Below are 18,737 nucleotides of genomic sequence, written 5' to 3'. Positions count from 1 at the left end.
CTAGAAGCAATGTATTTTCTAAGAATAATCCGTTCAGAATGCCCTCCCATTTCTGGAATATGTAGAATGTGTGCCAAAGGTAGACATAGGACTAAAGAATGTAGGTCAACGGGGAATATTCAAGGTAATACCCTGCCATTGGGAAACTCTGTGAGGGGCCTTTAGTAGGCCACTATGACAAGTCTGGTTCAGTCATTTCCCACCATCATAGAGGAAACTCCTTCCCAGAGCAATTAAAGAACCTAATGCCTATTATAAAACCATACTGCTCTGGATAATAGAACAGCTATAGAAGATAGAAGAGAAAAAAAAACTCAGGAGAAACCATAAAGTGAGTATTTTGGCAAACTTCTTCTTTTTTTTTTTTGTTTTGTTTTGTTTTTCGAGACAGGGTTTCTCTGTGGCTTTGGAGCCTGTCCTGGAACTAGCTCTGTAGACCAGGCTGGTCTCGAACTCACAAAGATCCGCCTGCCTCTGCCTCCAGAGTGCTGGGATTAAAGGCGTGTGCCACCACCGCCCGGCAATGTTTTGGGTTTTTTTTTTTTTTTTTGCTATTTTTTAAGACATATAATGCAAATAGTTTTTTTGTAGTCCCGTCCAGTTAAAGATTAAAGCTGGGGGCTGGAGAGATGGCTCAGCAGTTAAGAGCATTGCCTGCTCTTGCAAAGGTCCTGAGTTCAATTCCCAGCAACCATATGGTGGCTCACAACCATCTGTAATGAGATCTGGTGCCCTCTTCTGGCCTGCAGACATACACACAGACAGAATATTGTATACATAATAAATAAATAAATATTAAAAAAAATAAAGATTAAAGCTGGTTTTGGAGTCGGAGTGTGGCTCTCTCCTTCTCTAAACCCAAGCATGCTTTTTTTAAAAAAAGATTTATTTATTAATTATGTATACAGCATTCTACTTGCATGTGTCCCTGCAGGCCAGAAGAGGCACCAGATCTCATTATAGATGGTTGTGAGCCATCATGTGGTTGCTGGGAATTGAACTCAGAACCTCTGGAAGAGCAGTCAGTGCTCTTAACCTCTGAGCCATCTCTCCAGCCCCTAGCATGCTTTTTATTTTTTTTAAATTATTTATTTATTGTGTATACAATATTCTGTCTACATGTATGCCTGCAGGCCAGAAGAGGGCACCAGACCCCATTACAGATGGTTGTGAGCCACCATGTGGTTGCTGGGAATTGAACTCAGGACCTTTGGAAGAGCAGGCAATGCTCTTAACCGCTGAGCCATCTCTCCAGCCCCAAGCATGCTTTTTAAAGTGAAAATCAAAATCTATGTCTCATGTTAGAAGAGCTACCTGATATGGGACAGAAGAAAAGCAAAAATTTAAGGACTGCCTTATTGCTATGAATCTCATAATCCTTTGATTTTATATTGACCTTTAGCAGATTTCCTTAAGGTGTAAGATTTATAAAAATTAATATGTATACATATATACACACACATATATATATTCTAAACTTTTTGTCATGATATTAATGGTCATATAGAGTACTAATTTTAGAAAAAGGTCTCATCTACCTCTCTGTACATGATGTCAGGTTTGAGTCTCTATCAGTTTTCTGCAGTGAGCCATGAGCATGCCTAACAGTGACCTTTGCAGTCTCCATGAGGAGGTTGAACCCCACACTGATGACTCCTCCAGAACTATGATAACACCACTAAGCTGAAAAACACCACCTAAAGATGGGCTTTGGACTACAAACTGCGCAGAACAATTTTGAGGTGCCTAGTTGAGATGATCCAGCCTAACAAACTGCTCTAGTCAGGACTTGAGACAAGCCCTGCACTTTCCCATTATGCAGAGACTGGACAACAAATGATACAGCTACCTCTTCCAGGACTTGACAATTAACCCAAATTTTTCTTTTCAGGATCCCCTACAGATGCCTTTGCCCCCAGACAGCAGGAAGTAAATTTAAGAACGCAACACCCACATTCTTTCCAAGAGGTAGGGGTGGGTGGTTTTTGGTCTTTCACTGGGTTATAGATGTTTATCATTGTGAGTTGTTATTAGTAATGGTCAGGAAAAAAGCTAAACAAAGAAAATTAGACTCAAGGTTCTTATTTTAAAAAGAAAAAAAGGGGATCTAGATATAATAGGATAAAGCGGTAGATTATTGAATCTACTTTTAAAAAGCAATTACTAGTTTTAAATGTTTTACATTGGATTGCATGCAGTTTTGTATATTGAGACAAATTTGAGATTGTGTTAGAGCACACTGTACGTACATTTCTACTCTTGTTCAAGGTATTGTACCTATGCAACTCACTTAACAATGCAATGCAAATTTCTAGTCCTTGAAAACTATTATTACCAACTGTTTAGGATAATAAGAAAATGCAGGTTAGTAGTTAATCAATTATTATAATCAAACTTGTAGTCATATTAGATATGTTTTCAAGGTCAAACACTTCAGAGATGTTTTAATAACATAGGCTCTTTTGGGGGGCTGGAGAGATGGCTCAGCGGTTAAGAGCATTGCCTGTTCTTCCAAAGGTCCTGAGTTTAATTCCCAGCAACCACATGGTGACTCACAACCATCTGTAATGAGGTTGGGTGCCCTCTTCTGGCCTGAAGGCATATATTGTATACTAAATAAATAATTATTAAGAAAAAAAACATAGGCTCTTTTTTATGACAATGAGACATGTCTGCTTCTGGCAGTACCAATCTACTTCAGAGAAGATAATGGGCATCGAAGAAACTCCACAAGAAGTTTACTTTCTTTGTGGCAAAATAAGCCATTAGGCAAGAAAATGCCCTTGCCTCAACTGCTGACAGTATGCTGTCCTGATTGGACAAACAGGACACAAAAGAAAGTGACTGCCAAACATTGTCAAGACAAGGAGGGATAGCATTTCAGAATATCCTGCTTCACAGAAAAGTCTGTCGGACATACTAGGCCTGTAGGCCAAAGATAGATGCCCCAATGTTGCAGAGGAACTTTGGGTGACTATTTCTCACACTTTTTGGAAGCCTCTTGCTTGTACTTCCTGCTTACTCAGCTAATATTATTTCCTTCTTGAGTCTCTGAGGGAGTTAAAAACTAGATAGTTATTTTCCTTTTTTACTTGACACAGAGACCAAGTTATGATAGAAAGTAAATTAGGTACAGGACTTTGGACTCACCAAGGTAGGATAGATATGGAGTATTTTCTCTGAATTTGTCAAATGCAAATGGACTAGACATTGTTGATGTATTTATTGTCTGTATATATTGTATATAGTTATTGCACTTATTGTGTATAGTTTTCCTTATATTATATAGCCTTCTTTTTTATTTTAAACAAAAAAGGGGAAATGTAGTAATACTTCTTTTGTATTTTAATAAATAAAGGTTGCCTGAAGACCAGAATGCAAAACAGCCACACTAGTCAGCCATACAGGCCAGGCAGTGGTGGCACACTAGTTAGCCATAGAGGGGTGGTGGTGCCCACCTTTAATCCCAGCACTAGAGAGGAATATAAGGCAGGATGAGTCAGGAACTCACCCTGTTTCAGTCTGAAGATTTAACAACTCTCTAGTGGCTTGGCTGCTTTGCTTCTCTGATCTTCAGGTTGAACCTCAATATCTGTGTCTGGGTTTTTATTATTCGTGCACCATGTAAGCAATAATAAGATGGAGATCTGACCCTCAGACACAGAAGGGAAGGAGATAGAAAGGGAGGAAATACACCAGAACTTACTTTGATAAAAAGTAGTTGCGGGCACGGTTGCGAGTTGGTCTCTGTTGCCTCTGCTCCAAGCCTCACAGTATCATCACCCTGCAGTCACCAATGGAAGAGGTAGAGACAGTGAAGTGTGCCCACTCATGGAGGGGGTCCCCCCAAAAGTTCCTCTATGTTTATCAACAACTTGTGGAAGAAATCAGGGTGAAGGCTGGAGTCTTATTAACAAATGAAGACCTGCAGTTCCAAGGGAGGGGTGGCTGAGGTCGGGGGAGGGGCAAACGCTGCTCCAGGCAACCGGCCTGTAAGGGTGGGAGACCTGCTCTGCCCCTCTCAGTCTGGGAGAGAAGGGCGTGGCCTCCTTGAAGACTTTGGGCTGAGAGCCTCCTCTCTGATTCCGCATTGGGTCAGCGGCTCCCACAGCTCTGCCAATGAGGAACAAATGAGATGGGCTGTTGATTTTTCCATCTTGGCCATTGAGAATTTTCTCACATAAATACTGAGACCGACTCTGCGTTCTCAGTTCTCTGCCCCTGCCCTGAGCTGGCCCTGGTCCCCTGGGATGGACAGAGCCATGGGGCACTTGCTTATGCTGTGGGTGGCTGCGGGCATGTGCTGTACCACCTTCGGTGCCTCTGCGTGGTGAGTCCTTTCCCCAGCCCTTATTCCCTAAGGACGCCCGGCCTGTCATCCCTGTTCACCTCGGTTTTTCTTTTTGGTAGGTCAGTGAGCAATTTCCTGGTAACAGGTCCCAAGGTAGGATGTCTTTCCGTGCCTGCTGATTTTATCCTCTGGGGTCCCTGCTAGACTCTTCTGGGGAAAGAGAAGGGGAGGGGCAGTTTCAGACCCTCTTACGGAGAAACCTCGCAACGCCTAGTTTTTGCGTTGTTGTTTTGTAGTGCCCACGGTTGAACCTAGGGCCTTGTATATGCTAGGCAAGCACTCTGCCTGAGCAGTGTCCCCAGGCCCCGGTATGTTTTTTTTTTTTTTTTTAAACTGGGAAGTTATTTTATTTGAGTCTGCCTTCTCCCCAACCCCACCCGGCCCATGCCCAGGGAAACTCACAGCCCTTTCCCCTGGCACAGGCCTATCTGACGTACGCCACCAGTGTGGCCTTGGGTGCTCAGGCTGGCATGGAAGAGTGCAAGTTCCAGTTTGCCTGGGAGCGCTGGAACTGCCCCGAGCATGCTGTCCAGTTCTCCACCCACAACCGGCTGAGGGGAGGTAAGTGTTCACGGGGCCACACCGCAAGGCGGGCTTGTACACGTGGGTCTATGGCATGTATATGCATGATGAAACGTGAAAGTGACCGGGGCTGCTGAGACACTGCTTCCTAGCAGGGTGACCCTGTCAACACCAGGTTGGGGGGGCACGGGCATGGGACCTGCTCAAAAGGAGTTTTGTACCATTTATTTATTTATTAGGGGGCATGCCGCGGTGTGTGTGTGTGTGTGTGTGTGTGTGTGTGTGTGTGTGTGTAACTTGCAGGAATTTGTTTCTACTTCTACCATGAGTCTGGGATTGAACTCAGGTCATCAGGCCTGGATCTAGGGCCCTGACCTGCTGAGCCCTCTCCAGGCCCTCAGAGTCTGAGAGTTCAATGCTGTGAACAGAAGGGTCTTGTTACAAATGCTGTTGTAGGTTTTAATGCACATCGGCATACTCACCTTGCTCTGATTTGCATGAAATGCAGTAAGAAATAGAGACAGGTACTCACGGAGCCCTCGAAGGCGATGCATTTGCCCCATTACCAGAACATCCTACTGATAATGCAGCTGCAAGATCTGAATGAGTTTGCCTCAGGCGGCTGTGGTGCGTGTGTATGTGTGTGTGTGTGTGTGTGTGTGTATGAGAGATGTGTGTATATGAGATGTGTGTGAGTGAGAGAGAGATGTGGAGGGTGTGTGAGAGAGAAAGAGATGTGGAGGGGTGTGTGGATGTGTGTGTGGTGTGGATGTGTGTGAGATGTGGAGGGGTGTGTGGTGTGAGATGTATGTGTGGTGTCTGTGTGTGTGTAAGAGAGAGAGATGTGGAGGTGTGTGGTGTGTGTATGTGTGTGTGATATGTGTATGATGTGTGTATATGTGTGATATATGTGCATGCGTGTGTGAGGTGTATGTGTGATATATGTATGTGTGTTATGTCTGTGATACATATGTATTATCTGCATGTGTCTCTGTGTTGTTTACATGGTATATGGGTGTGTATGTGTGTGTGCACATGTGCACAAATGGTTTGTTTCAGTTAGTTGCAGGAGTTTGTATGGGAACCCTTTTGTAGAAACAATAGAGTTGCTGGGGAGAGTTGGGGGAGTCCCCTGAGTTTCAGCTTCCCATCCACAGGGTGGGGTGTCCATCCCTGCAGGTAGGAGGTGGGCAGGGACCACAAAGCCAGCCATCTTCCCAAGGCCTCACCTGCGTTTCTCTCCAAAGCCACGAGAGAGTTGTCCTTCCTTCATGCCATCCGCTCTGCTGGAGTTGTGTACACCATCACCAAGAACTGCAGCATGGGTGACTTTGAAAACTGTGGTTGTGATGGGTCAAAAAATGGAAAAACAGGTAAGTTGGCCTTTGGTGGAGGCGGGAAGAGGCAGGGAGCTACAGAACTGAGTGCAGACCGAGTTTCCTAAGTCTAGGGGACTGGGCTATCTTGAATCCCTAGATTCTAGCAGTCCCTTCACTGGGGGGGGGGGGGGGGGGGGGGGGGGGGGGGGGGGGGGGGGATCATGGGCTGCTGAGGGCTGAGTTTGCATCCCTGAGACCAGGAATTAGAAAGTTTCTCTAAACCGGGCAGTGGTGGCTCACGCCTTTAATCCCAGCACTCAGGAAGCAGAGGCAGACGAATCTCTGTGAGTTTGAGGCCAGCCTGGTCTACAGGGCTAGCACCAGGACAGGCTCCAAAGCTACAGAGAAACCCTGTCTAGAAAAACAAAACAAACAACAAAAACAAACAAATAAACAAGGAGATTGGGCCTTGAGAAGGCTGGGAGAGTTGAAGACCAGCCCTGGTATAAGAACAGCTTCTCTTCAACCAACTAACGCTCTCCAACTATTTACAAAGCCCTACAGGACTCAGACCTGTCACTAATGAGGGTGGAGGGGACTCTGACACCATTGTACAAGTGCAGAGGCCTAGAATGTTTGAGTAACTTCCAAGACCATCCAGGTCGTCACGTGTATCCATGTTTCCGGTGGGCACAGAGTGGGCTTGGGAATCGGACCCCACCCATCCTTCCCAAATACCTCCGTTTCCCCATCTCACCTTCAGATACATACAGCTTTAGCACATCCTCCCAGGGCTCTGGAGGACGGTTCAGCTGTCGACTAAACAGAACGCCGCTCTTTCCCTGGGATCTAGCTGAGCGTTGTTTTGAGAACCCTTTCTTTCCTTGTGTGTAGGTGGCCATGGCTGGATCTGGGGAGGCTGCAGCGACAATGTGGAATTTGGGGAAAGAATCTCCAGACTCTTCATGGACAGTCTGGAGAAAGGAAAGGATGCCAGAGCTCTGATGAACCTTCACAACAACAGGGCCGGCAGGCTGGTGGGTACAGCTTTGAACAGCCCCTCACGGTCACCAAGAGCTGGCTCACCCCAGTGCCAGTCAGGAAGAACTGAGGCAGTTGTCTCTGTTTTCTGGATGACAAAGCCAGTTAAGTCCCAGACAACAGCTTGTCTAAGATACTACAGTTGATAAGAGTCAGGCTTCATAGCCATGCAATACATTTTATTTTATTTATTTAATTTATTATTATTATTATTGGTTTTTCGAGACAGGGTTTCTCTGTAGTTTTGGAGCCTGTTATGGTACTAGCTCTTGTAGACCAGGCTGGTCTTGAACTGCACCTGCCTCTCTGCCTCCGGAGTGCTAGGATTAAAGGCGTGCGCCACCACTGCCTGGCTACAATACATTTAAATACCTTTTTTGGTGTGTTTGTGTGTGTTTTCCAAAAATGGTTTTGTTTATGTAGCCCTGACTTGCCTGGTACTTCACTGTATAGTCCTTGACCTCGCGGCAATCTTCCTAGTCTCTGCCTCCCGAGAGCTAGGATTACAGGTTTGAGCCGCTGGGCCACTTTAACCACCTTATCTACACGCTAAGACATCAACAGAGGTCTATTACTGTCCTAACGCCTATCTGGGATTTGAGAGGTTGGGACTGTAGAATCTGTCAACAAGGTTTCTTCCACAAGGTGGAGTAATGTTATAAACTCAAATCTAGAAGCAAGTTGGACTTAGAACAAAAAACATTGAAATTTTCCCGTGAGCTTTCACTTGCTTGTCCTGGTCACCCTGGGCAAGGAGAGGCATTTTCGAGGCAGCTACAACCCCTGCCTGGAGAGCAAATGGATTCAGACCCCTTCTCTCTAAGAGGGTGTGGGGGAGACCCGGGGGAGGGCGACAGGCCACCACAAATAGTCTAGCTCCAGGCTTCCAAACAGACACCATCTGAAATTGTAATTTCTTCATAACTTATAAACTATTTCTTTGTTATTATTTTTTTAATTTCTATTTTTTTTCTTCTTTTTTGCCTGAATTTGACAGGATAATTTCTATTTTCTGAGGTGCTAGAGACTGAACTGTGGCCCACACACATGCTAAACCGGCCCTCTACCCTTGAGCTGTATCATCTGCCCCTATCTTATCCAATATTTGCTTCAGGGGGCCAAGAACACAGTGAAGAAGTGATGGGGTAGGACCAGGAGCCTAGGTTCCTGGCTGCAGTAACCTTCTCAGCACTTGACCAGATCTCCATCGGAGGAAGCATTCAGGTCCTTAACTCCTGAATGTTCTCCTTGAAAAGATCTGGGAAAGGGCTTAGGAGTCTCCCCAGTAATCCCCACAGGTCTCCAGAGCCAGAAACCACCTCTCTAGAATATTCCATTTGGTTGGTAACCGCTGGCCTTCTCTACCAAGAGTTATTCTTTGTGTTCTCTCTCTTCCCCCTCTCCTTCCTTCACTCTCTTTTCTCCTTCCCTCCCCCTCCCCCTCCCTCTCCCTCTCCCTCCCCACTTTTTCTCTCCCTCCCTTTTTCCCTCCCTCTCCCCCCTCTCTCTGAAGGCAGTGAGGGCCTCCATGAAGAGGACCTGCAAATGTCACGGTATCTCAGGAAGCTGTAGCATCCAGACGTGCTGGCTGCAGCTGGCCGACTTCAGGGAGATGGGAGACTATCTAAAAGCCAAGTATGACCGCGCGCTGAAAATTGAGCTGGATAAGCGCCAGTTAAGGGCTGGCAACCGAGCCGAGGGCCGCTGGGCTCCCACGGAGCCCTTCCTTCCCAGCGCAGAGGCTGAGCTGGTCTTCCTGGAGGACTCTCCTGACTACTGCTCCCGCAATGCCAGCCTGGGCATCTATGGCACAGAGGGACGCGAGTGTCTGCAGAACGCCCGCGGTGCGTCCAGGTGGGAGCAGCGCAGCTGTGGGCGCTTGTGCACCCAGTGCGGGCTGCAGGTGGAAGAGAGGAAAACAGAGGCTGTGAGCAGCTGTAACTGCAACTTTAAATGGTGCTGCACCGTCAAGTGTGGCCAGTGCAGGCGTATAGTGAACAGGTACTACTGCACACGTCCCGCGGGTAGTGGCCGGCCCCGGGGTAAGGGAAAGGGCGGTGCTAGATAACACCACCACAAATTCTCTAGCCATCCAGTTGGACGACAGTGGAGGTGGGGACACAGCTTCTGGCCTAGCGGACACAGACTGGAAAGCAACTGAGACATCCATCACCACAGGGTTGGTCTTATGAGAGCTGCCATAGATCACAGGGCCTCTTCACAGAGCTCAAATCGGAACCTGCTTCTCTGACTTGTGCCCCGCCCCCCCCCCCTTTCCCGCGCCTTTACTCCTGGACTTCTGCAGCTTCTTAAAAGAGGAGTTTGCTTTGGAGTGCACATCCAAAGGACCCTCAAAGAATTTGTTCCGTCCAGCTGCGCTGCTGGGAGTTGGAGGGAAGAGAAGCAAAAGGAAAACAGTTCCAGAATTGGGGTGATGGCTCAGTGGTTACAAGCGCTCATTGGTTGACCTTCCAGAGGACTTGATTCACTTCCAGGCGCCCACTTCCAGTTCCAGGGGCTCCAATGTACTTCTCTGGTCTCGTTGGTCAGCAGGCACGAATGTGCACAGACATCCATGCAGGCAAAATATCTATGCATATAAAATAATAAAGTAAAACTTTAATTTAAAAGGATCAGAGTTTTGTTCAGACCTGGGAAGGAGCGCCCTTCCTCACTTCTGACCCATTGAAAGCTCTTGCTGAGGGGGCGTGGGCTGGGACCAGCTTCTCCGACTGTGAGCTGCTTAGTGTGCTGGGGGTTTCCATCTGCTTATACACTTAGAAACAGGTCCCCCGGCTAAACCTTAAGGAAACCAGGACCCAGCGTGACCGGAGCCAAAAGGACAATGAGTGGGCAGGTGACCAGGACTCACCAGACAACATCCTAGAAGAAGAGTACTTCACCAGAGCTATAGAACATCTCGACTCTGTTATTTTCCCAAATTGGAAACTCAATGTCATTTGTAATAAATGCTTCTAGGATTTATTGAGACAGTACTTTTGTTGTAAAAAAAAAGATGTTTCTTTTCATGTGTGTGTGTATAACTGTTTTACCTGCATGTATGTCTGTGTGCCACGTGCCCGTGGAAGTCAGCAGCAGAACTGGAATTACAGGTGGTTGAGAACCACCATGTGGGTGCTGGGAAGTGAACTCAGGTCCTCTGCGAGAGCAGTTGGTGCTATTTTTTGTTGGTTGCTTTGTTTGAAGACAGAGTTTCTCCGTGTGTAGCTCTGGCTGTCCTGGAACTCAAGCTGTAGACCAGGCTGGCCTCGAACTCACAGAAATCTGCCTGCCTCTGCCTTCTGAGTGCTGGGATTATAGGTGTGAGCCTGGTGTGGTTGCTGCTCTGAACCACTGAGCCATCTCCCCAGCCCTAGGACTTCTCTTTTTTGGTCTCTCTAATCCAGACTGGCCTCTCCTAAAACTCAAAGATGACCTTGAACTCTTGACCTCCTACCTCCACTTTCAGAGTGCTGGAGTTATCCCCACCACACCTGGTTTATGTGGTGTTGGGATCGAGTTTAGGACATCACATGCTCCTAGGCCAGCTCTCAGCCGGTTGAGTCATCCTCGGGCCTCAGCTGGGACCTTTTCCTAAGCCCTTTAGAAAACCGGGGATCACCAGGCTATGGAGAAAACGGAACACTCAAGTGATTTCAGTATTTGACAGGAAGTAAAATCAAAACTGAGTGTGGCGGTGCATGCCTACAGTAATCCCAGCACTTGGGAGGCGAGAGGACCAGAAGTTCAGCTATAAAAGGAGTACGAGGCCAGGCTGTCGCAAAAACCAAAATAAATAAATATAAATACAAACAAAAAAGGGAAGTAACAGGAAAACAGTGCGCCAGATTTGGGTGTTATTTAAGTAGAATTTAGGCAACTTTGGGGAGTGAAGAAGTCCTCTGAACTTGGACCACATCCTAGTGTGTTTACTGTCTCAACTGCCTTGGGTGTGGGTACACCAAGACCCGGGTCCCAGGGCGGTAGTCTAGGAAAGCTGTGGATTCTTCTTCCCCTGGTTACACTTTTACTTCTTCCGAAGGTTGCCTCTGGAGGAGGGGTAGAATTCCCTAAAGAGCTGCCGCCTCTTCCCCAAGCCACTGGGTTCCTACCTAATTGAATTTCACAGCCAGAGTGACACTGGTCCGGATCCCTGCGGGAGGTTTAGGGAGGTTTAACAAGTGAGTAAGCGATCCCCAGGAGCGGGCGGCGCTCCCAGGCGTTCGTTTTAAGAACAGGATACTTCTGTTTCTTTCTTGCCTACAATAAATATTTTGCTTTGTGCACTTGCGCGCAGGCGCCCGCAGAGGCCAGGAGACTTCCGATTCCTTTGGAACTGGGGGAGTGGGGGTTAACAGGAGATTGTAAGCCACCCGCTGTGGGTGCTGGAACTAAATTCAGGTCCTCTGCAAGAAGAGTGCAGATTCTTAACTGCTGAACACCGTCTCCAGCTCAAATGATCAGCTCATTTTAAAATTGTCTGTGGTGTTGAGAGTGAGATGGCCCCTAAGGGAATCGGCATCACAGGGGAAACCACAGTGGTTCCTTTAGAGTCTGGTCCAGCCTGACCTCCATCACTTCTAGTTTGAAACCCCACGTGTGTCAGAGGTCAGACACAACAGGAAGTCCATAGACACACTTTCTCCACGACCCGCTTCAAAACAAGGAGAAAAAATAAAAAAGACAACGGTAATGACAGAGAGCGGCAGTGTGGCCGACGTGGGGCTGTGGTGACGGAGACAGCGAGAGAGGAGAGACTAGAGGCTCTGAGTAAGCGGCCAAAGGAAAGATCATTTTCCTGGGAAGTAAAACCAAGGCACAAAAGTTACATGGTCCCGAGTGTCGACCTGCAATGAACACGGATCTCAAAGTACCCAGCCTGACGCCTGATTGGAGGTTGTGATTCCGTTAGGGAAATGAATAAACTCGATTTTTCTCCCCGCATCCCTAACAGAATTTACATCCCAAGGGCCAAGACACCTGCTAGCTTGACACCCGCCCCCCCCCCAACCTTCTGACCCTCATGTTGTATTCATACACCCAAATAATCCTGAGTGGGCGTGGGGCGGTGTTCAGAAACAAAACTATCGCTGCTGCCTTATGGTCTCTGTGGGGTAATAGAAGAGTTTTCACTCCCTCAAAAAAAAAACACAGAAAAAAAATAATTCTGTGGCACCCCCCCCTGCAGCTCACAGTCCGCTGATGTCTTCTCCCGAGCCCCGCCCCCATCCATCTTGCCTCCAAAGCCATCAATCATCACTGACCAGTGTGAACTCTAGCGCCAGAAACTAAAGGAATTTAGATTTCTCCACATCCATCACCTTCCTGTCAGTGTGGCCCATCCAGCCTCATTCAGATCCACCAGTTACAACCCCAACCCCTTCCCAGCAGGCTCGCCCTTGACAAACCGGCTATCATTAAGGTGATCAACAGGTTCAGGATTGGAGGCAGGCAGGTGGACTTGGTTCAGTGCGATGCATCTTGAGAACCTGATGAGAAGGGGATCGAGTGGATGAGGGAAACCTGTTCCTGAGCCAGAATTTCACCAAGTCCAGACCCTCATCACTGTACCTGGGAAATGGCTCCTGTGTTTTCTGTCCAGACTAGAAAATACACCTATACTAGCCACGGGCCCCCATAAGGCTCTTTCTCCATTGCCTTCTCTTCCACCTTCTTCCCATCTGAACTCTGATGGAGATAGAATTAGGGACTCCTAAAGAAGACCCTGAAGCCATTTTCCAGAGCCTGCCATGGGCTCCCACAGACGTAGCCTCAGCTAGCAGTTAGGTGATCATTCCGGGTTCAGGAACCACAATAGGAAGGGACAAGTGGCAAGTGTTTAGCAGACACCCTCGCCTCCAGTCTTCAGAACATCTAATTAAATTGTTGGAATGACTGGGGCTCAGGGTATAACTCAAGGGTGGAGTACGTGCTGTGCATGCTCACGGCCCTGGCTTCAATCCCCATAACCCAAAACACATCAAAGTTTAAGAGTTACATTCATTTCCCTCTTACAGCGGCTCAGAGCGGGCAAGCACCCCAACCCAAGAATGACAACAGGGAGGTGGATTTGAATTCAAACCTGTCACCTCATAAATTCAAATTCTTCCCTTTACAGTCAGTCATTCCGCTGTGGGGAGCCCCAAATCTCCAGCAACACTCTAGCCACCCCGACAGTTGTGGAGTAAAGATCATTCATATGCAGTGAGAGGTGCCCTCTTCCTCTTTCTTCTCCAAGTGAGAGCCGCAGAGTTCCCAGCCTTTCTCCTGAATGAAAGCCTTAACTTTTGATTTGCAAAAGCCTTCCTCAGAATGATAAAGCAGAAGGCCTGGCCCCTGCTGACTTGGGTCGGCAGAATTCTAGTTCTCCAAGGGGCACTCCGAGGGTGGAAAGAAAACCATCGAGCGTTACGGGCTTCATTAGAGGTCAAAGTTTCAAGAGAGGATGTCTAGGGAGGGTGTTTATTTCAGAAGACAGGAAAGGAGCACGGGCTCCCAAGGGAAAAAGGGAATCCCTAGCTGCGCAGCACAAACTGCCTGGAATCCTATTGGCGACAGAAGATCCAAGGTGAAGAAAAATAAAATGAAAGCAAGGACAACCTCGAAGGGTTGAGACAGATCTCGAAGTCCCTCCTCCCACTCCTGTCCCTACCGCAGGGAGAAAGAACCCTGCAAAGCAGGGGAGAGAATGGACCCCGACCCCTGAGCAATCTCCATGGCTGGTGCTCTGGTCATCCCAACCAGGCTGCTCTTCTCAGGGTGAAGCAACGGAAAAGGAATGTGTAATATCCCAAGGGAAGCAGAGGGCTCGGACAGATAGGGGACTAGGGACATGGTGCACCAGTGTGGTTGGTGCACCAGGTGTCTAAGAAGTACCTAAGGGCAGAATTATGGTGAAAACCAGGTAGTCAAAGGAAAAGATTATTTCCCTAGGGCTCGGAGAAATTAAAAAAAAAATCATAGTTACCTGATTCTGATGTTAAAACATTCAGTCAATAATCTTGCTAGTGCGCCCATTCCCAGCAGGGTGTGGCGTCGCCTACCTGTAATCCTGGCACTCCGGAGTCAGGAGCGAGAGGACCAGGTTATGAACTTATGGTTATTCTCAGTTTCGTAGTGAGTCCAAGGCTGACCTAAGCTACATTAGACTGGCTCTCTACTTTGTTTTTCTTCCTTCCTCCCCGCCTCCCCTGCACTTCTTTCTTTCAATGTGCACTCAGGAGGCACAGGCAGATCAAGGCCAGCCTGGTTTACAGAGCTACTGCCAGGTCAACCAGGGCTACCCAGAGAAACCTTGTCTGGGGAAAAGAAGCAGGAGGAAAAGGGGGAGCAGAAAGAAGAGGAGGAGGAAGAGGAGGAGGAGAAGAAAAGAAAGTTAAGGAAAGAAGAGCAGCAAACTACACTCAAACTATTTTGGGTTTGTTGATTGTTGTCCTGGGTTTGTTTGAGACAAGTCCTTGCTAAGCAGCACAGGCTGGCCTTGAACTAGAAATTGTTCTGTCTGTCTCAGTCCCCCAAGCTCTGAGGTGACAGTTAGGCACCTCCTATCTATACAGCAGTATACTTTGTCTTGAAAGACCAGGGGGGAGGGGATGCCAGTCCTTCTCTTCCTGCGGCAGGTGTTTGTAAGACATGTGCCCATCTGCACATGAGCCTGAGGGTTCAGCCTCTGTCTTCTAAGGCCCCGTGTTATGCGTTTAAGACAAAGCTACTCCTACTTCCAGAAGAAATAGCCCCAAATGCTGCCAATCACCAAGGTCCTCATGTGCTGGGAACTGGAGGTGGGATGGGGACAAGGATGTGACATTCACTTCAGGGGTCCTCTGTTCTGGGATCCACAGCTGGCCATTGAATCTTGAGTACTTGAACATTTAGTCCCAAGCTGATGGTACTGTCTGGGAAGATTTAAGTGCTACAGGCTCACTGAAGAAAGGATGCTGCTATAGGTAGACTTTGAGATTCAAAACCCTCCACCCCTTCCCATTCACTCTTTCTCTTTCCTGCTTGCCCTAGAAGATGTGAGCGTTCAGAATCCAGTTCCTGGCATAGTGGGTGCCACTTGCCGCCACGCTTCCCCACAACAGTTGACTCATCCATCAGGAACCATAAGCCAATATAAATCCTTCTGTAAGTCGCTGTGTTTTGTCTTAGCAACACCACAGAAAAGTAACTAATACAGTGAAAGGCCTAATAAAATCCAGCGGCTGAGCTCGCTCTTCGGAGTCACCCATGACTCCACGCTCTGCTCAGCTGCTCATATTTGGTCGCCTTCCCTTGGTTTGTTCTCCGGCTCTGCTTTGCTCTCTGTCACCTTCACCTCCACTCTGGGTTACACCCTGTATCTGGGTTTTGCACTAATCCAGTAACTGTTGGGTTTGTTGTTGTTGTTCCTCAGCTTGTCAAGATCTCACTCTGTAGCCCAGGGAGGCCTAGAACTCATTTTATAGCCCCTGTTGGCCTTGAATTTATGGTAATTCTTCTGCCTCAGCCTTCCAAGGACTGGGGTTATAGATGTGGGTACCATAACTGACTTATTATAATAAATTATATGTGTGTGCACACATATATACGTTTGTGTACGATCGCTTTAGCCTACTTCCTTGCCAGCCTATCACCTTTCCAAGCATAGCTATTCTTAACTTACTTCCCCTATTTTATCGCTTGCTCCTGCAGCTGTAGCCAGGCCAGGTTATGATATTGCCTTGCACACATAATTTCTACTTTATTTCTGCATCCCAGTTGAGTGCTTTGTCCCATGTACCTGTCCAACTCTGAAGACTCCTTGAAGGGCCACCTATTTCTCGACCTTGTGTTCCATTAGTCAGAGAGAACTACACATTATTTTATTGCCTATGCAATGTGTTCTTGTCTCTACAACAGGTAGAGCCAGGTGTGGTGGAACTTGGCTGTGATCCGGGCAGAGGCAGGAGGATCCGGAGTTAAAGGTTTCCCTCAGCTACCGAGCAAGCTCTAGGCCAGCAAGGGCTACAAGAGACCCTGTCTTTTTTTGTTTGTTTGTTTGTTTGTTTTCTTGAGACAGGGTTTCCCTGTGTAGCTTCAGAACCTGTCCTGGAACTCGCTGTGTAGACCAGACTAGCCTTGAACTCACTGAGATTCACCTGCCTCTGCCTTGACAGCTGAGACTATTTTATTAATCTTTATTTTATGTGCGTTTGTCTGTTTGAGGGCATCAGATCTTAGAGTTACAGACAGGTTGTTAGTTGCCATGTGGTGCTAGGAATTGAACCTAGATCCTCTGGAAGAGCAGTCAGTGCTCTTAACCACTGAGCCATCTCTCCAGCCCTAGACCCTGTCTCAAAAACACAAACAAGCTGGGAGGTAGTAGTGCAGGCCTTTAATCTCAGCATTTGGGAGGCAGACTTGAGGGATCTCAGTGACTTCAAGGCCAGCCAGTACTATTTACACAGAAAAATCTTGTCTCAAAACAACAAAACCCACAAACAAACAAACAAACAAAAACCCACAATAGAGCTGACATACCTCTCTCAGAGGTAGGAAGGACCATGATGCCTTAGTCAAAAATCCCAATGGACTTCAGTGGCCTCTGGAAACACAGTAATCTTTCTTGGTTTGGGGCTTTTGTTAAAAGTACAATTATCATGGCTCATCCATCACTCTGAAAAGTGTCCTGGATTCTTATTTGTTCTATTTTGTAGTTTGAGGAACCCAACCCAAGGCCTTGTGCATGCAAGACAGGTGCCCTATCACCAAGCTACATCCCTAGCTCATCTCTGTTTGTTTGTTTGTTTGTTTGTTTTTAAAGTTTTGCCGTGTAGATATGCTAGCCTGAAACTGGCCATAGATTACAACTAGCCTCAAACTTGCAGTAATGGCTCTATGGCAAAGGATCTGAGCTCAGATCTCTGAGCAAGGTGGGACACCATCTGCAATCCCAGCCCTGGGCAGGGGAAACCAGGCAAATCTCCTGAGCTTCCTGACCAGTCTAGCCCAACTGGCGAGCTCCAAGTTCAGTGAGAGACCCGGTCTCAAAAAAATAAGGCCATGAGCAACTGAGGAAGACTCCTGATGTTAACTTTTGGCCTTCTACACTCATGCCCATTCATGTGAATACTTACAAACACATATGTACATCACACACACACATACATGGGCCCCAAGATGGCTCAGCAGGTAAAGGCACTTGCCACTCAAGCCTGATAGATGAGCTTGAGATATCTGGAACTCAGATAAAAGTGGAAAGAAAACCACTCCATGTTGTCCTTTGACCTCTACATAAACTGTGGCATGCTTCTATCTCTAGTCATGCACACAAACAACATAATGATAATAACAAGTACATGCAGCTATATATTTATACACTCTCAACAAATGCTCGGAAGGAAGCACAGTTACACCCATAGCGATGCCATGAGATAGGCCTTCTAAGGGTTGAGAGAACCTGGGGGGGGGGGGGGGGGGGGGGGGGGGGGGGGGGGGGGCGCAAAAGCAGCAAGCATCTACCTGCCTGGGAAAAGCAGTGCCCAACCAAGCAGTAAGGGGAGGGCTCAGCTCACTGCAAACCAGCTCCAAAAACAAAAAGGCACTGCTGCCTTCTGTTTACCCATGGGCTTTCCTTTTTAAACAAAGTCTTGCTTCTTAGTGGAAAGGTAAAATCATGAGGTTTGTGGGGGCAGAAAGGGTTTTGTTTCCCTGCTGACAATAGAAAAAGGCCTTGCCCACTGAGTCTTGGTCCATCAGGTGTGGGGTGGGGAGGACATTAGAGGGGAAAGTGGGAGAAATAATTTATTGCTGCTCTCTCTCTCTCTCTCTCTCTCTCTCTCTCTCTCTCTCTCTCTCTCTCTCTCTGGCATGCTGCACACAGCAATAAACTTCTCTGCCCTGAGCAGAAGGGCCATAATCAGTAGATGAGCTATCATTTAGCAGAGGAGGAAATTGAAGTTTCATTTCCTTCCTTTGGTGGCACCCCTTGAACTGGGTTGATGACACCATTCAGTCAGTCAGCATGAGGCCTGCTGTACCAATTTTGTTTTTGCAAAACAAAGCCAGTCATGGTCAAACTCAGTTGGTCAATTCCATAGATTAACACAAGAGGCTCCTGGAAAACCAGACAGCTGGAAGGGCTGGGAAATGATGGGTTAATCCGGGGTCAGCATGACAGGGAGCTTCATGAGGTCTTTTAGGTCCCTGACACCCTCCATGTCCTCAACCCTCCCAGGGCATCCCTCTCTCACTTGTGTCCTCAGCTTGACGCTATACTCCGCAGAGTCTGGAGGCTAGATAGAGGCTAAGACTGTGCTTCCCCATTGTGCATATGATTCTTCTTACGTCAAGGCTGGGGACAGTGGTGTGGTAAGGGAAAACCTGACAAGAATTCAGAATCCATGAGAGCACACACTGAGAGGAGTGTTTGTCAGGGCTCTCTAGAGGAACAGAACTGAGAGAATGAATGGTAGCAAGACCGATTATATATATATATGTGTGTGTGTGTGTGTGTGTATGTATATATATGTATATATATATAT

At 47.4% G+C, this 18,737-nt stretch overlaps 1 protein-coding gene across 1 annotated transcript; it reads left to right on the top strand.

The window, feature by feature from the left end:
- The first annotated feature begins 4,298 nt into the window (after positions 1–4,298).
- On the top strand, positions 4,299–12,232 carry Wnt8a (Wnt family member 8A). Its single transcript, XM_050134836.1, has 6 exons — positions 4,299–4,330; positions 4,363–4,444; positions 4,774–4,912; positions 6,121–6,246; positions 7,087–7,229; positions 8,747–12,232. The coding sequence occupies exons 1-6, from the start codon at positions 4,299–4,301 to the stop codon at positions 9,299–9,301; spliced, it is 1,077 nt and encodes a 358-aa protein (XP_049990793.1). The 3' UTR covers positions 9,302–12,232.
- The last annotated feature ends 6,505 nt before the right edge of the window (positions 12,233–18,737 follow it).

Source organism: Alexandromys fortis, unplaced genomic scaffold (genome assembly GCF_014885135.2).
Source record: "Alexandromys fortis isolate MF-2015 unplaced genomic scaffold, M_Fortis_MF-2015_v1.1 scaffold_25, whole genome shotgun sequence".
NCBI classification, from domain to species: domain Eukaryota; kingdom Metazoa; phylum Chordata; class Mammalia; order Rodentia; family Cricetidae; genus Alexandromys; species Alexandromys fortis.
The sequence above is the reverse complement of the archived record's forward strand: the minus strand, read 5'-3'. Positions and strand labels throughout refer to the sequence as shown.